This window comes from Chelonoidis abingdonii, chromosome 9 (genome assembly GCF_003597395.2).
Source record: "Chelonoidis abingdonii isolate Lonesome George chromosome 9, CheloAbing_2.0, whole genome shotgun sequence".
Taxonomy (NCBI): domain Eukaryota; kingdom Metazoa; phylum Chordata; order Testudines; family Testudinidae; genus Chelonoidis; species Chelonoidis abingdonii.
Genome location: NC_133777.1, coordinates 84583317 through 84600128, shown reverse-complemented (window position 1 = coordinate 84600128; position 16812 = coordinate 84583317). Strand labels below are relative to the sequence as shown.

Genomic DNA, 16812 nt, shown 5'->3' with positions numbered 1-16812 from the left:
TTAACAGTAGTTTTAGTATTAGATTGGACTTCATCAGGGTAACTCTAAATTCTGTCACCACAGGGCTGTATGTGCTCATGGACAGATTTCAGACCACGAACAGTATCATAGCTCACATCACACACAACTCTCAGGTACTGGTCAAAACATGTCTGTCCCTACTAGGTCACATGGCCTGTGCACTTATATCACCCTGTTCTCAAGTCTGCACTGTTGTTGCCTTCAAACTTGGCTATAGTTAGTATACTCCCCAAGCCATCATTCCATGAGCCCCCTGGTGACAGTTCCAGCCAAGGTACTGTCCTCCCTGTTATGGTGGACAAATTCCTCATCAGGTATGTGTGAGGGTCCCCTTTCTCTCCAGACAGGATCATGGTTACAGACACATCTCAACTAGGTTGGGGAGAGCACAGGAACAGCCGCAGAACACAATGGGCTTGGACATCTCGAGAGGCCAGGATGCACATCAATATTCTGGAACTACGGACAGTATGGAAGGTGTGCAAGTCTTTTTTTCCATCCGCACTCACCATTTCTTTGTGTCAGACAGCACTACAATTGTCTTCTCCTTCAACAAGCAAGGGGAAGCGAGGTCTGCCTCCCTGGGTGGAGAGCAGTCAGCTCCTGGAACTGGTGCTTCAGCACCCTATGGGCAGCCTACCTTCCAGGAAAGCAGAATATGCTTGCGGACTCCTTCAGCAGACATTTTGCACTTGACCATGAGTGGGAGCTTCATGATGCAGTATTCTGCAACATTTTTACTCTATGGGAAACCCCAACCAGGGGTCTATTTGCTTCTCAAACAAACAGCAAATGCACCACATATTGCTTCAGGGGAGCCCTAGATCATCACTGCCAAGACGATTCTCTACTTTTTACTTGGTCAGACCATTCAGCTGTGCATTCCCACTGCTACCGCCCCTGCCATGAGTCGTATGCAAGATCCAGCAGGACAGAGATCATCCTGATCTCACACCCTTCTGGCTCACAGTTCTGATTTCTCAACCTCCTAGCATGTCATCCTGCCAACCAATTATCCTTCCAAAGTTCCCCAAGCTACTTACCCAGTGGAACAGCAAGATCAAACACCCCAGTCTATGGCAGCTCCATCTCAGGGTCTGATTTTGGATGGGGAGGATCCTTAGAATGTTCTTGCTCTTCAGCTGTATGAGACATTTTCTCCAGTAGTAGAAAGGAGTCTTCTAGAAAACGTTACCTAGCTAAATGGAAATGCTTTTCACCTTGGACATAACAGAGAGGCCTTCTAACAGAAACTATGGGTATTCCTCTCATCTTAGATTATATCCTATGCATGAAAACATCAGGTTTATCCATCAGCACTTACTAATCCAGTTGGCGGTGATCATGCATGCCATCCACCTTCTCAAGGCTACTCAGTTTTTGCACACCCACTGACCATAAGATTCTGGAAAAGTTTAATAAGAACCTTCCCACCTGTTCAGAAGCGCCCCGGGGGATCTGAATATTGTTCTCTCAGTGCTAACAGGGCTCCCCTTTGAGCCTTTAGCTACTTAGTGGGGAGGGATAGCTCAGTGGTTTGAGCATTGGCCTGCTAAACCAGGGTTGTGAGTTCAGCCCTTAAGGGGGCCACTTAGGGATCTGGGGCAAAGTCAGTACTTGGTCCTGCTAGTGAAGGCAGGAGGCTGGACTCACTGGCCTTTTAGAGTCCCTTTTAATTCCATGAGATAGGTATATCTCCATATATTTATTTATTTACTTGTTCCATGTCCCTCCTTTCCATCAAAGTCATCTTTCTCATAGCTGTCACATCAGCAAGAAGGTTGGTGAACTTGGAGCAATGATGGCAGAACCTCCATATGGAATATCCCAGAAGGATAAGGTTTCTTTACATCTACACCCCAAATTAATCCCTAACATAGTTTTGGAATTTCACCTTAACCAATCCACTCACTTACCTGTGTTCTTCCTGAAACCACATTCTTCTGCAGAAGAATGAAGACTCCGCTCCCTTGATGTTCGATGAACATTGTTTTTTTACCTGCAGAGAACACAACCAATCAGGAAATCCCTGAGACTGTTTGTTGCTGTAGCAGAAGGAGTCAGGGCATGCCATCTTCACCCAGAGAATCTCCAAATGGATATCTGGCTGCATTCTACTCCTGCTGTCCGCTCTCAGAAGTCCTCCTGGACGTTTGTAAAGTGGCCTCATGGAGTTCCATTCACACATTTGCAAGGGATTATGCCCTGTTGCAAGACTCTTTTGTTGATGCCTCCTTTGGGATGTCGGTACTTGTCCTCGCATCCTCCTCCTATTTAGGTACTGCTTGTCAATCACCTACAGTGGAATACAATAGGGACCATCACTCAAAGAGGAGGAGGAGGTTACTTACCTGTAACTGGAGGTTCTTTTGAGATGTGTATCTGTATTCTACTACCTACCCTCTTTCCCCTCTGCTTTGGATCTTATCTGATTCACGGTAAAGAAGGAACTGGAAAAGCGATTGGTTCGCCCTGCCTTTTATCCTCTCAGTCAGAGTCAGGGCGTGTACGCAGATCAAAGTACGCTACTTTTGAATTCCCCAGCTCTGGCCTCATGAGTAACCCACAGTGGAGTATAGATAGGGACCACATGTCTTGAAGACCCTCCAGTTACAGATAAATAACCTCCTCTTTTGGTGAATGGGTGGGAAGAGATAAAGTGGATTAAAGTCTTATAGAATGTTTTCATTATTTCTTTGCTTCAACCTTTCTGTATACATTATTTTACAACTAAATATGATATTATTGTAAATATTAATATGAGGACACACAAACGTAGACCCTGAGTTGTAATGCTTCTGTTACTTGATACACACAAGATTATAAATGGTCAACTTCTATACATTTGTGTTAGTGTTTCAGTGGGCCTTCATTAAATTCTGGAGAGCACTAAGTATTTATTCCAATCTTTGAAAAATCTTAACTCCTTTTACTCTTTGATATAATAGTTGGCAAATTTGGTGCTGGTTAAAAGCTCCAGATTGACATCTGTGGAAGATGAAGCCCAATGTTTGTCAACAGTTATAGAAAGTACAACATAACTAGCAGCAGCACAAATCATTCTAATGCAGTTCAACCTTGTTCTTTTGAAAGGCCCTGCCAATTCATCACTTTGCTCTCTGTTGAGTCTACTAAAAAGCATGTAGGTAATGATACTGTTACATGATCATCTCTCTACTAGGAATGGAAATGAGACTACCCAATTGCCAGCATTTTTTTGTAACTTTGGTGACTGTTTACTTTGTTTGGATTTGAAGTGGCCTAAGGGTGAAAAGCTCAGAATGATATCGCTCTGACCATGAACCATCTACTTCCCTACTGGTATCTTTTCCTAAATCCTCAGAGCAGTTGTTGTTTTTCAGTACCTAAACATCTACGTATTAGAAGTAATTTCATCTGTCTACTCAGCAGTTGGAGTTAGATGAGCATAAATAAATTTTTGGAAAAAAAACAACCACCAAGTGATGGGTATTTTATAACTAAGTCCTATGTCGTAAATCTGTTTAGGACATAAATATCAGTCTCTTATGATAACTCCAGATATGGTAGTCCAGAAGATCAGCTTTCTATTTCTTTGGTAAATTGTGATAGCCTAACACACATCTAATGCACAGTCTTTACTATGATTTATACCTCGGTGCAAAGCGTGACACCAAGTTAGCTCCGTTTCCCGAAAATGCAGTATTATTTAAATTAAGGGAGATACATATTGAGTGAAAAACTAAGCACAGTGTATCAGACTAGTGTTTATAAATATATAACTGGGGGGGATTCATACTTTCAGGCTTAATACAGTACCTCAGTAACCTAGTATTCTTGTTTTTCCTTTTGTAGTTTTACATGTGGAACACATAAAAAATGAGGCTGAGAACGCGGAAAGCTTCTCAGCAGTCAAATCAAATTCACACCCAGCGTACTTTGAGGGCAAAGAGGAAACATTCAGAGGTAGAAGAGAGCTTACCTGTTGGAGGAGGAAAACCACAGAAGAATGAAACCGGTCTGTTGTCATCAATCAAAAAATTTATTAAAGGAAGCACGCCCAAGGTATGAGCTCAGTGTTTTGTTGCTTTTTTAAATTTTTTTGAGTCATATTCATTTTTTCTAAAATTTGATCAAGTACCATATTAAGAAGAATAAGAATTTGTAAAATGCATGTTCTATGGAGGTAGAACAGCTTTATAAACAATAGAATACAAAAAGTGCCCCATAATAGTTGTGTGTGAATGCAGATATAGAAGTTAAATTGCAAAGTTGCTGACACTGTCCAACTATAAAACAATTACAGACTTTTATGATAGTCCCATAAGTTTGAGAACTTAGTATCAGATGTTCCACTGGCGAAATAAGAAAAGTTGCCTTATAAATACAAGAGGCCAAATTCAGGTATAGGGTAATCAGGTATAATTTCCGTGTGCCTCAGTGAATTTTGTACCTACTTATTGCACCTTAGACATGATGTTTCAGGGCTAAATTACTGAATCTCTTCAAACTCTATGTAGGCACAGATCTGAAGCACGCAGATTTTCATATTAAAACTTGTCAGTGCAAATTCTTAGGGAGGATTATATACTGTACGTTACTTTTACTGAGTGAGTGCCACTTTGAAATAGTTTTCAAAATTGTTGTTTTTTTTTTAAAAAGATGATCTGATTTTATAAAACCTTTCTTCAGTCAGTGTTATCAGTCATAAGTTCTGATATTGCCATTTTAATACTGTAGATATTAAAAGAAGAACAAGATCCAGGATGCCAGAAGCATGCAAAAATGTTTCAGAGAAATACATGGCAGATAAATGAAGTTTAGATCAGAAAATGGTTTTTTAGTGTTAAAGTGAAGTGTTAAAAATGGCAGCTTTATAATTCTGCATTATAGTTAAAATACTATGTAAAGATGCAGTGAAGTTTAAAAAATTCTAATCAAATTGTCTCAGAAAGCTAGGTGACTAGGCAACAAAATGGCAGATGACATTCAGTGCTGATAAGTGCAAAGTAATTCACATTAGAAAACATAATCCCAGCGATACATATAAAATGTTTGGTTTTAAATTAGCTGTTAACACTTGAGAAACAGATCTGGGAGTCATCATGGATAGTTCTCTGAAAGCATCTACTCATCTACAGCAGCAGTCAAAAAGAGTGTTAGGAACCATTAGAAAAGAGAGAGATAGTAAGACAGAAAATATTGTAATGCTACTATATAAATCCATGGTACCCCTACGCCTTGTGTACTGCATGCAGTTCTGGTTGCCCCATCTCAGAAAAGATACATTAGAAATGGAAAAGGCACAGGAAGGGAATAAAAATGAGCTTCCATATGAGGCGAGATTAAAAAACCTGAGACTGTTTTAGAAAAGAGATGGCTAAGTGGGGATATGTTAGAGGTCTATAAAATTAATAGTGTGGAGAAAATGAATAAGGAAGTGTTGTTTACCCTTTCACATAACACAATAACCAGGGGTCACCCAATGAAATTAATCAGCAGCAGGTTTAAAACAAACATAAGGAAATACTTCTTCATACAATGCACAGTCAAACTGTGGAACTTTGTTTCCAGGTGATGTTGTGAAGGCCAAAAGTATAACTGGGTTCAAAAAAGAATTACATAAATTCTTGGAGGATAGAATCATAGAATATCAGGGTTGGAAGGAACGTCAGGAGATCATCTAGTCCAACCCCCTGCTCAAAGGGGGACTTATCCCCAACTATTGTTTTTGCCCCAGATCCCTAAATGGCCCCCTCAAGGATTGAGCTCACAATCCTGGGTTTAGCAGACCAATGCTCAAACCATTCAGCTAGTCCATCAGCGACTATTAGTTATGGTCTGGGTGTCCCTAAATCTCTGACTGCCAGAAGCTGGGACTAGCCCACAGGAGATGGATCACTTGAAATGATTCAGTTCTTTCAATTCCCTATGAAGCATCTGGCACTGGCCAGGATAGTGGGCTAATTGGACCATTGGTTTCACCCAGTATAGCTATTCTTATGTTCTTAGATACCATGCAACTCAATGTGTCTAGGAATTTGTTCAGCACCCATTGTAGCAGGATATAGGCACTGACTTAAAGGAACTGTAAAAATTATCTATATGTTAACATTTTTCTTTACCTGTGGAAAATTGTGTATTGTTAAAACTATTTAAATTTTGCATATCACTAAACAATAAATTGATTTCACTTTTTGACATCTGTGCTCTAGCATAGGGATCTCAAACTCAAATCACCACAAGGACCGCATTACTGAAACCTTTTCATACAAACATACAAAAGCCCCCCCTGCCCCTGGCCTCTCCCACTCCACTCCTTCCATGAGGCTCCGCCCCTGCCCTCCTCTTCCCACTTCTTTCCCCACCCCTATTCCAACCCCTTCCCCAAAGTCCCTGCCCCAGCTCCACCTCCTCCCTGCCCCTGTTCCAACCCCATCCCTGGCCTGTCTCTTCTCCGCCTCCTCCCCTTGGCACGCTGCCTCCCCACTCCTCCCCTCTCACTTCTGGAAAGTCCTAAGCACCGCCAGACAGTGGTTTGGCATCAGGAAGCACTGGAAGGTAGGCAGAGGAGCAGGGACGGGCGCGCTGGCAGGGGAGGGGGAGCTTGGCTGCCACTGGAGTCGGCATCTGTGGCGGACTGCAGGAAATAACTCCGCAGGCCACGTGTTTGAGACCCCTGCTCTAGCACAAAGCAAAATACTTTAGGTTTGTCATGGTATAATTCCCCACTCTGAACCTTAGCATCCAAAAGATGGGGTACCAGCATGAATTCCTCTAAGCTTAATTACCAGCTTAGAACCTGTAGCGCTGCCACCAACCAGGAATTCCAGTGCTTGGTACACTCAGGTCCCCCCAAAACCTTGGCCCTGGGGACTCCCCAAGACCGAGACCCTCTGGATCTTAACACAAGGAAAGTAAACCCTTTCCCCCACCGTTGGCACTCCCAGGCTTCCCCTCCTGGGTTACCCTGGAATCACTGTGATTTCAAACTCCTTGAATCTAAAAACAGAGAGGAAAATTCACCTTCCTCCTCCTTCTCTTTCCCCCTCCAGACTGTCCCTGAGAGAGAAAGTATATCCGACACAGAGAAATTAACCTTTCTCTCCCCTTCCTCCTTTCTCCTACCATTCCCTGGTGATCCGACCAGTTCCCTGGGTCTCACCAGAATAAAAAAACAATCAGGTTCTTAAACAAGAAAAGCTTTTAATTAAAGAGAGAAAAACAGTAAAAATTATCTTTGTAAATTTAAGATGGAATAGGCACAGGGTCTTTCAGCTATAGACACTGGGAATACCCTCCCAGCCTAAGTATACAAGTACAAATTAAAATCCTTTCAGCAAAATACAAATTTGAACTCCTTCCAGCCAAATATACCTTTGAACTCCTCCCAGCCAAATACACATTTGAACTCCTCCCAGCCAAATACACATTTGCAAATAAAGAAAACAAACATAAGCCTAACTCGCCTTATCTACCTAGTACTCACTGTTCAGAACTTGTAAGAGCCTGTATTGGAGAGATTGGAGAGAAACCTGGTTGCACATCTGGTCACTCTCAGAACCCAGAGAGAACAACCACCAAAAACTAACAGGACACACAAAAACTTGCCTCCCTCAAGATTTGAAAGTATCCTGTCCCCTGGTTGGTCCTCTGATCAGGTGACAGCCAGGCTTACTGAACTTGTTAACCCTTTACAGTCAAAAGAGATATAAAGTACTTCTGTTCTATTAACTCCTACTATCTTTTTATGACAAGGTTGCAAACACTTCAGGGAAATGGTTACGTCCAAACAAAAACAGTTTTCATTAGAATTAAAAAAAAAAAAAGAGAGAAGATTTCTGATGATTTAGGTTTTGTAAAATCCCCCCATCCCTTTTTTAATCTTAAATATTCATCCTAAATTTTATCTTTACAGCTTCCCTTTAAATATAAAATTCCATGTTTTTCATATATATTGTGTGTCTTGTCTTCTGTGTCCAGAACAGCACTTTTAGTGGTCCCAGTGGCATTAACATTGCATGCTATTGAGTTATATTGCTGGGCTATACTGCAAAGCTCTCGTGACAACACAAAGTAGTCTTGTGGTTACCATGGTAACATCAGAACTCTTTCAGGTGGTACGTGTGTGGTGTTATACAATAGTTCCATTACCTGTATATTATAATATAAATTAAGAGATAGGTAGATTGTATGGATCTGTGACAGTAAATGTATAGCAACATATCCTTTAAAAAATACTAATTCTGACATCAGAGTCATAGTCCATCACTCTGACATCACAGTGATGGCTTGTGGAGGTGGGTCTTCAAACTCCCCCCAAAAAGTTCAAGCTATTTACTTACATGAAAGTAACTAAAATATATTCAATAAAATTCTGATGACATTGGGCCTTATCTTATAAGCTACATAATGCTCTCAAGTTCCATTTAAGTCAATAGAGTTGGTATGACTGTTTTAAAGTTAATATCAGAGTTACAGCCCACCAGTCTGATATCACAGAGAAACTAATACAAATAAGGATGTCGTTTAGATCAGGACTGATCCCTGGTTAATAAACATTTTTAACACTTTGTAAGCAGTTTAATATAGTTTTTTTTTTTTTAACGATATACACGTCCAGTAATATTTTAAAAAAAGTTTTAAAACTTGAAACATTACAACACATTGACTGAAGTAAGTTATACCAAACTTATTTAATTTCTGGGTTCTGGTAACATCATAAATTACGCTCTTTCCTTTTCTGTCCTGCAGTGCATCCTCTCCTTTGGAATCATTATAACCCATTCATTAACTTGCATTTTTATTCTATGGTTTCTGAAAAATCTAAAAAACAGACATTCTGTTGATATCATTGTGACATTGCCATATTAGTTTCAGTATGATGCAATTTGTAATACTAATTGGATATATTTGGCGTATTGATTGTAAACCGAAATCTTTACGGTAGAAAGTTGCTAATATAAAGCACATAGAACAATGACATCATATTGTGCAATTTTATTCTTGAGTGCTGTTGACAGACACTTAACTCAAGTTTTATTGATTGTGATTTTGCCAGAACCTTTCTTGTTCATTGGCTTTTCTTTCCTTATTATATTTATTTGTATTGCTGCTTTTAGTCTTTGGGTATTTTATTTTAATTCTTCATCAGATAAATATCTTTTAGAACTGGTAGAGTTTTCTTTTGGCTTTTCTTACAAGAAAAGGAAAGATGTCTCTACAGTTTGGGTTTTAACTTTTTAGTGAAGGTAATGTTCCTGAGAGGTGCAAGATTGACAGTTTTGGAGACTGAAATCCTTTTTTTACAGAACAGTTACAGCAAGGGCAGTGGTAGCTTCCCCACACCACCGTGATCTATTCTTTTGGAGGGACCACCTCTAGGATGAAAGGGTAGTTCAGTCTCCATGCTCATTCAATTCTTTGCCACTCTGCTGAGTCTATCAACAGGAATTCCAGTAGGTGCCAGTCATGACAGTGGTTTTTGTGATGGTTCTGTATTTGTCCACAAGGAACTGGAATGAGAACACCAATGCTTTTCGGTTAGAACCAAACAGCCTGCAGGTGGTAATGGCTTTCTGTCATTCTTACCTGAGCTAAATTTGAACTAGTGACCTAGAAGGTAAAAGACCTTAGTTTCCTTTTTCCAATCTACTGAGCCATCTAGTTTCTCAATCTCTGCAGTTGTATTTCTCAAAGATTTAGAGTTTGCCTGTACGTATACAGTACTGTCCATTGGAGAAAGCAAGAGAGCACAGGAACTCCCAGTTATTTTCAGTGGGAGGCTTGTGGGACCAATGAAGTGCACACATTTTCTTCTTATGTTGATGTCTCTGTAGTACTCCTGTATTATAAAATAGTCTAAAACCTTTGTTTGGCATATTGAGGCCATTTTAGTTTTGAAATTTGAAATTTCAATTTCTCTGTGCCAAGTCTGTGTTCTGCAAGTTATGTGTATCCAGCATTATGATATTTGGGGGGAAAGATAGGTATTTAAAATTTCATTTCAGAAGTGTGTTATAGGCAAGGCCCTGTGTGCTTTGCAGCAAGCTGGACTTCAATTCTAATATGATCTTTAGATTCTGTGGCTCTCTGGAAATTCTGCAGCAGTTCCAGGTGCATTTTTTATATCGAGGATTTTAATTAAATACAAAAATGAATAATATAATGGTACAGTATCCTCTGTGTGTTTGTTTTGATATCAAATTCAGTTTATTTTATATTATCCACACAATTTCAGTTTTCAGTATGCTGCAGATTGTCATCTTTAGGTTTCAGATTTAACATTCTATTAAATTCTATTCTACCAAATTCATGGTCCAGTTTGGTATTTCACGGGATTGTAATTGTAGGGGTCCAGACCCAAAAAAGAGTTGTGAGGGGGTTGCGGTACTGCTACCTTACTTCTGCACTGCTGCTGGTATGGTATGGTGTTGCCACCTTACTTCTGCGCTGCTGTCTGCAGAGCTTGGCCACCAGTAAGCGACCGCCCACCTCTGAAGGCAGCAGCGGAGGAGTAAAGGTGGCATGATATGGTAGTGCCAGCCTTACTTCTGCATTGCTGCTGCCAGGGTGCTACCTTCAGAGCTGGGTGCCCAGCCAATAGCCGCTGCTCTCCGGACATCCAGCTCTGAAAGCAGCACAGAAGTAAGGGTGGCAATACCGCGACCCCTCTAAATAATCTTGTGACCCCCTCTGCAACTCCTTTTGGGTCAGGACCCCCAATTTGAGCAATGCTGGTCTCTCCCATGAAATCTATATAGTATAGGGTAAAAGCACACAAAAGACCTGATTTCAGGGTGGGGCCAGGGGGCAGATTTCACGGTCCGTCACGTATTTTTCAGGGCCGTGAATTTGGTAGGGCCCTATTATTGGGGCAATTTGAACCTGTTGAAAGAACAGGAGGGGAGGAAAGAACACACACACACGACAAAGAAAATGTACAAAAAGCTTTGCTTCCATGAAAGCCAAATAATATATATGTCATAAGAGGCCAAGTCACCTTACCCTAAGGTAACGAAAAACAATGGAATATGACCCTTAACTTTTAACATTTTTTACTCCTATTTTTTGTCATAGGCCAGGACACAGTTAGTTCTGAAATAAACCCTCTACTGTGAATAATTGTACAATTCTTGTATCATGAAATATAGCAAGATTCTGAATTGTAGCAGACACTATATTTCATAATATTAAGTAAGGATGGCCACAAGTGAAGGATTTTATATTGGGTTTTGTTACGCACTTTGCTTCCTGTGTATGCTAGGATCCAAAGAAAACAAGTCACAGTTAATTTTAGTCATCAGATTTCTACATTAATTCAACCAGTATGGCATGCCATTTGTTTAATGTCATTACCCTTAATATTTACAGATCTGTTCTGCAGGGGAAAAAAAGTCTGAAGAAAGTTTTTCTACAACAGAAATTGCATATATATCTTTCTTTCCCAGTACTCCACTTTTTACATTAATTTCTGACATTTTGAGAGAGTTTGAAATTCTAGATATGTATATCTCCTCACTACCACGCTGCACATTCCTCACCTGGAAGTGAGGATCAATAAAAGGACCTTTTGTAGAATTTTCTGGTGTATTTAGTGGAATTAAAGACACTATTCAGTGTGTATTTTTCCTTTTGTGTTTTAAGGAAGAAAGAGAAAATCCTGCAAAGAGAAGTAGAATTGAACGTGATCTAGATAACAACTTGATTTCTTCCACACCGCGAACAGGAGAAAAGCCTAACAAACAGATCTCTCGAGTAAGACGGAAAAGTCAAGTAAATGGAGGTTTGTAAATATTCCATTCCTATATTAATGGGACAGAGTTAGAGGGTTAAGATCTAATACTTGTATGGTGACATATTAATACAGGGCTTGACTCTGCCCTGTTGGAGTAAATGCGAATTTTGCCATTAATGTCCGTGGGAGCAGAGTTGGACCCACAGTATCTGAAGTGTTCCTTTCTGGAGAGTAATTGTAAGTATTTGCGGTGGATGAGACTGACAAACAATCTGATGAATATATTTTTTCTTTCTAAGAACCATTCAGTTATGGAAAAACCACCACATATCTTGGAACTACTTAGCCATAGTATTTTCCACTTAGAAAGGCAATGGGAATACTTAGTTATGGGAAATTGCTCATCTTCAGTGTTTTACAAACAAGTGAAATGTCTTTCCATAGCAGGTGGTTTGCATGAGAATCATTCCACTTTCCAGGTGCAGAAGGCACTTGGTCAGATAAATGCAAGAAATGGAATTCTTTCACAAATGCTCACACAGGCATATATTATTCTGTGCTTATAGTAATGCCAATTTTAAAATGTAAAATTCACATTCATATTTTAACATCCTTAGCCACTTCTACTGTTCTAGCTCTAACCCACTCTATAAAGTCAGGCTTCCAGCCTTAAACAGGGTTCCCACTAAACTCATAACTTAAAATCTCTCTCCCTCCACCCCCTCTTTTATTGAAAAGCAAACCCGGAAGTGTCTTGTTCTTTGGATTACTTAAAACATTTTAAAATCTTTTTAAAGGTTTGTTGAATAGCTTAGTGATCTGGTTGATAGACTTTCTATTTTCAACTTGTGTGTTTATTGAAATAATTATATGATTGGAATTCTTTGTCAGCTGATCAGACTGCAGCTTTCAAGCTATTTTCTAACTTGCCATGACTTGTCTGGTGCAGTAACAAAGGAATGTTCTATTTTCAGAGAATGTAAGGATTATTCAGTGCAAAATTTTCTTAATGAACTCATTATTTTACATCAATTGAGTACAAGTTCTTATATTTGACAAGAAAAATAGTTATATAAAGAATAATGTGTTCTTAATTATCTAGTAAAGCAATAATTTCATTGTTGGAAACTGATGATAATGACCTAATGAATCCTATCTTAGACCAGAATAGTCTGTAACCAGGATCCCAAAATGAAATTACTTTAATGGGCTTTGGATTGAGTTGATAATACATAGGTTGAGGAAAACAGTGTATTTTTCTAGTTGTGTTTCATCGTCCTTGTCCCTGTTCTTACTTCTTCCCCTTCTCCCCCACTTTTTTTGGTATCTCAGATTCCCTTTGTCCTTCCTTCCTTCCTTCCTCTCTCTCTCTCTCTCTCTCTTTCTTTCTCTGTCTCAGGACAGCTTGCATTGATGGCTGCTAGGTTGGCTGTGATCTGTTTATCAGCCAGTCAGGTGCAACACGGATTTACCTGTAGGAGTTTCTTAAAATGTGCTGTTATTTGTCCTTTGAACAGATCAACTAAGTGTCTGCTAGGGAATTAGGATTTTTCCCTAATTCTTTCAAAGACTCAGGTGATGGTGTTCTGATATTCAATGGCTGTACAGGAGGTCTTGTTTCCAAACAGAAAGACATACTTAGTTAAATGGAAATGCTTCTCATAGTGGAGTCATGTGCATCACTTGGACTCTTGTGTTCAGAATATAATGGACTACTTATTGTCTTTGAAACACTCAGGATTCTTATTTAGTTTTGTTAGAGTTCATCTAGTTGCTCTATCAGCATATCTCCTGCTAGAGGCAGGTCATTTGATTTTCTCTGACCCAGTGTGTCTAAATTTTTTAATGGCCTGATTCATGCATTTCCATCATTTAAAGAGCTTTTCCCTATCTGAGACTTGAATATAGGACTTGCATCTTTTCTGAACGCATGTCATAATGTTCTTTATATCACTTTTCTGTTAAGACAATGTTTTTGATAGCCATCACATCAGCTCTCACAGTGACTGAAATACAGGCTGTGATGGCTTGCCCTCCATATGCTGTGTTTCATAAGAACAGGTTTCGGGACAGAATCACTTTCAAGCTGGATCAGAAATGTTTGCCAAATGGGGTTTTAGAATTCCATATGAACCAGTTCATATGCTTACCAACATTTTTTCCTAAACCTCATGACTTTCTTATAGAGGTTAAACGCCACACACTGGATGTTTCTAGGGCTATACGTTTTTATTTATCCAGGACAAAGCCATTCTCTAAATTGGCTAGATAGACTTGTTACCAAAAGTCACATATATAGGGGCCAACTCTGTCATATCAGAGACTCTATATAGGTGGTGGATTGTGTTAAGATTTCCTGTTCATTAAACAGGGCACATTCAATCAACATCTGTAGCTTGTTTCAGGGAGTCCCTGTTTCTGAGATTTGTTAGAACAGCTACTATGAATTTGGTTCATATATTTATCAATTCCTACTGCGCTGTCACAGTTTCTAGATCAGATGCTCTGTTGGGCAGAGGTGTCTCAGTAATTTAGATAAGACTCCTGTTTCCTTGAGGGGTAACTGCTAGTCAGTCACCTATAGTGGGATCCATGTGGACAAATGCTAAAAGCAGAGGTTATTTATGTTCCAATAATTGGAGTTCTTCAAGATGCCTTTGTCCACATGGAACCCATGGTCTGCTCTGCTTTCCAATTGGCTTGGAATCCTTACATGGATATTCAATATTAGTGAAGGAAGTAAATGGTGGTTGCTGCTGCTCCACCCTTAATACCCTTGCTGTAGGGGGCATGAGGGCATCCAAGGCACATATGCAGCCCGACGGATACTGCTGGCTAAAAGATTCCAAATTCGCATTACTGTAAGGTAAGTAACTGTCTTTGTTTCAGCATCAGAATGACACCACTTTATTTTTTGGCTCTTACCCAAACCAGTTCTGAGCTGGCACTTTTCAGCTCTGGGATGTCCTTGATAATACACACACATTTATAAAAAGCCTTACACAATTGTTAATTAAAACTGAGATTTGCTTAATTATGTTCCATGACTATTGGTATCTGTGGTTACGAAGAATAGTTCTAGTATTTTACTAGAGAATCAAAAATGGCATACAGAATAGTTGAGTAAGAACTTGATCCTGGGAGGTGACAAACATACTCAATATCCATTGGAGTCCCATTGACACTGGAATCAGTGGGCACTGAAGGTGCCCAGCACCTTGCAGGGTGCACTCTGCACCTTGCAAAATTGATCACTAAATGGTTAAATAAAGTATTTTATAAACTTATACTCATTAATTTTAACATTTTTTCTTTTTATAATAACTGATTCTTGCTCATTTTTATTGCTTATTTAAAGTGCTGTATAAAACTGATATTATTTTGATGTTGAGATATTTAATTTTCAGTAAGTGATGGTTCTTTTTTAGTAAAATTCATATGCCAGCTTATTTGACCTGTGAAGTAGAATGAGGAAAATTCACGGTACTCATATAAAAAAAATTACAACAAGAAAAGAGCGGAAGGACATGAGGAACAAAATCAGTCCATTGCAGTTTTATATCTTTTTTTTTTTTTTCCTTTTCTTTTGCAGAAGCTGGAAGTTACGAAATGACAAACCAACATGTAAAGCAAAATGGAAAATTAGAAGATAATCCTGCCACTGGCAGTCCGCCCCGGACTACATTATTGGGGACCATATTTTCTCCTGTTTTCAATTTTTTCTCACCAGCAAATAAAAATGGTAATTATTATCTAAAGCTACAGAGTATATATTAACATAAAAGCTAAGTATGGTTCATAATTTTTTTTTTAAGTTGTTTAGACTGCTAATGGAACAGGTGATCCTTCTTGTTGACCTGCAGAGCAAGAGCTACAGTTGCCATAAAGGAAACTGTATCTAACTATTAGAAGTGTTGTTTGAGCTATATAAGAGGAGGGATGGGCTTAGTTGCATTAAAATATTTGTTTCCTAGTTGTATATGTCTCACACTTCACTTTGATTTACAAAGTATAAGAAACTAATTTGGTATTTTTCACCCTATCTAAAATGGATTTCTCTCTCTCCACCTATCTTTGGCTTGTATTGTAATATCATGAATTAAATTAGAGACATCTTCAGTTATTCCAGAACACATTATCTCTGAATCTACGAATACTGATACTCTGTTAAGTAATTCAGCGTTAGAATAATGATTGTACTGAAACCTCATTTCAGGAACATCAGGATCAGATTCCCCTGGGCAGGCTGTTGAAGCTGAAGAAATAGTCAAACAGCTTGATATGGAACAGGTGGATGAGATCACTACCAGTACTGCAACATCGACCAATGGAGCAGTTTACACTAGCCAAGCAGTGCAAGTCAGATCTACTATCAACAACGGTTTGGAAGAAGTGGAGGAAACAACTGATCGTGATCTACCACCACTTACAGGTAAGAAACTTGCATTTCCTGGGACTCTTAAGTTAGTTGTGCAATAATAAAAATGTGTTTGCACATTTGAGTAGAAGCTTTCTAAGAAAGCCCAGAGTGTTACTGTATTTTATATAGACAAAGATTCCCCAAAGTGTTTACTTGCATGCTGATTTTCGTGAGCAGTAGCCTGGGAAACACTTTGTTATTCGGCAAAAATAGACTCTCATTGTAAGCTTCTCAGGCCAAATCCACTCCTGATGTGCCTCAGTTGACTTCCAAATTTAAATAAAGCCTAATTCAAATGAATATTGTGATTCCTAGTGTCAGATTTTCTGACTCAGGCTGTTTAGTGCCAAATGTATTAAAATAAAACGTAAACTCCTGAAATGCCCATCACCAAAAGGAACCCGTTGTTGCTGTCACCAAAATAACATAGACAAATGAAAAATTTATATAGGTCCTTCCTTAATTTACAATGTTTTCTTCAAGAGAATCATCATGTTCCTTTTGGATGAAAAGTCTAGAAATACTAAATTTACCATTGTGCACAGGGTCATCACAAGCCTATGCACTATTTAAGTCTCACAAAACTGGTATTTAAGTAGAGCATATATTTCTGTGGGTTCACCACTGGGAGGTGAATTTCACCTTTTTATAATTA

General features: G+C 39.1%; 1 protein-coding gene across 6 annotated transcripts in view; it reads left to right on the top strand.

Annotated features, from left to right (window-relative positions):
- The window catches only part of CTDSPL2 (CTD small phosphatase like 2), a 75406-nt gene that overhangs the window by 28064 nt on the left and 30530 nt on the right, over positions 1-16812 (top strand). For all 6 annotated transcript variants that reach the window (XM_075069758.1, XM_032764326.2, XM_075069757.1 and 3 more), the window contains 4 exons: positions 3856-4065; positions 11647-11785; positions 15330-15479; positions 15954-16169. In XM_075069758.1, the coding sequence (XP_074925859.1) occupies positions 3880-4065; positions 11647-11785; positions 15330-15479; positions 15954-16169 (691 nt within the window). In that variant the 5' untranslated portion in view covers positions 3856-3879. The remainder of the gene's footprint in view (positions 1-3855; positions 4066-11646; positions 11786-15329; positions 15480-15953; positions 16170-16812) is intronic.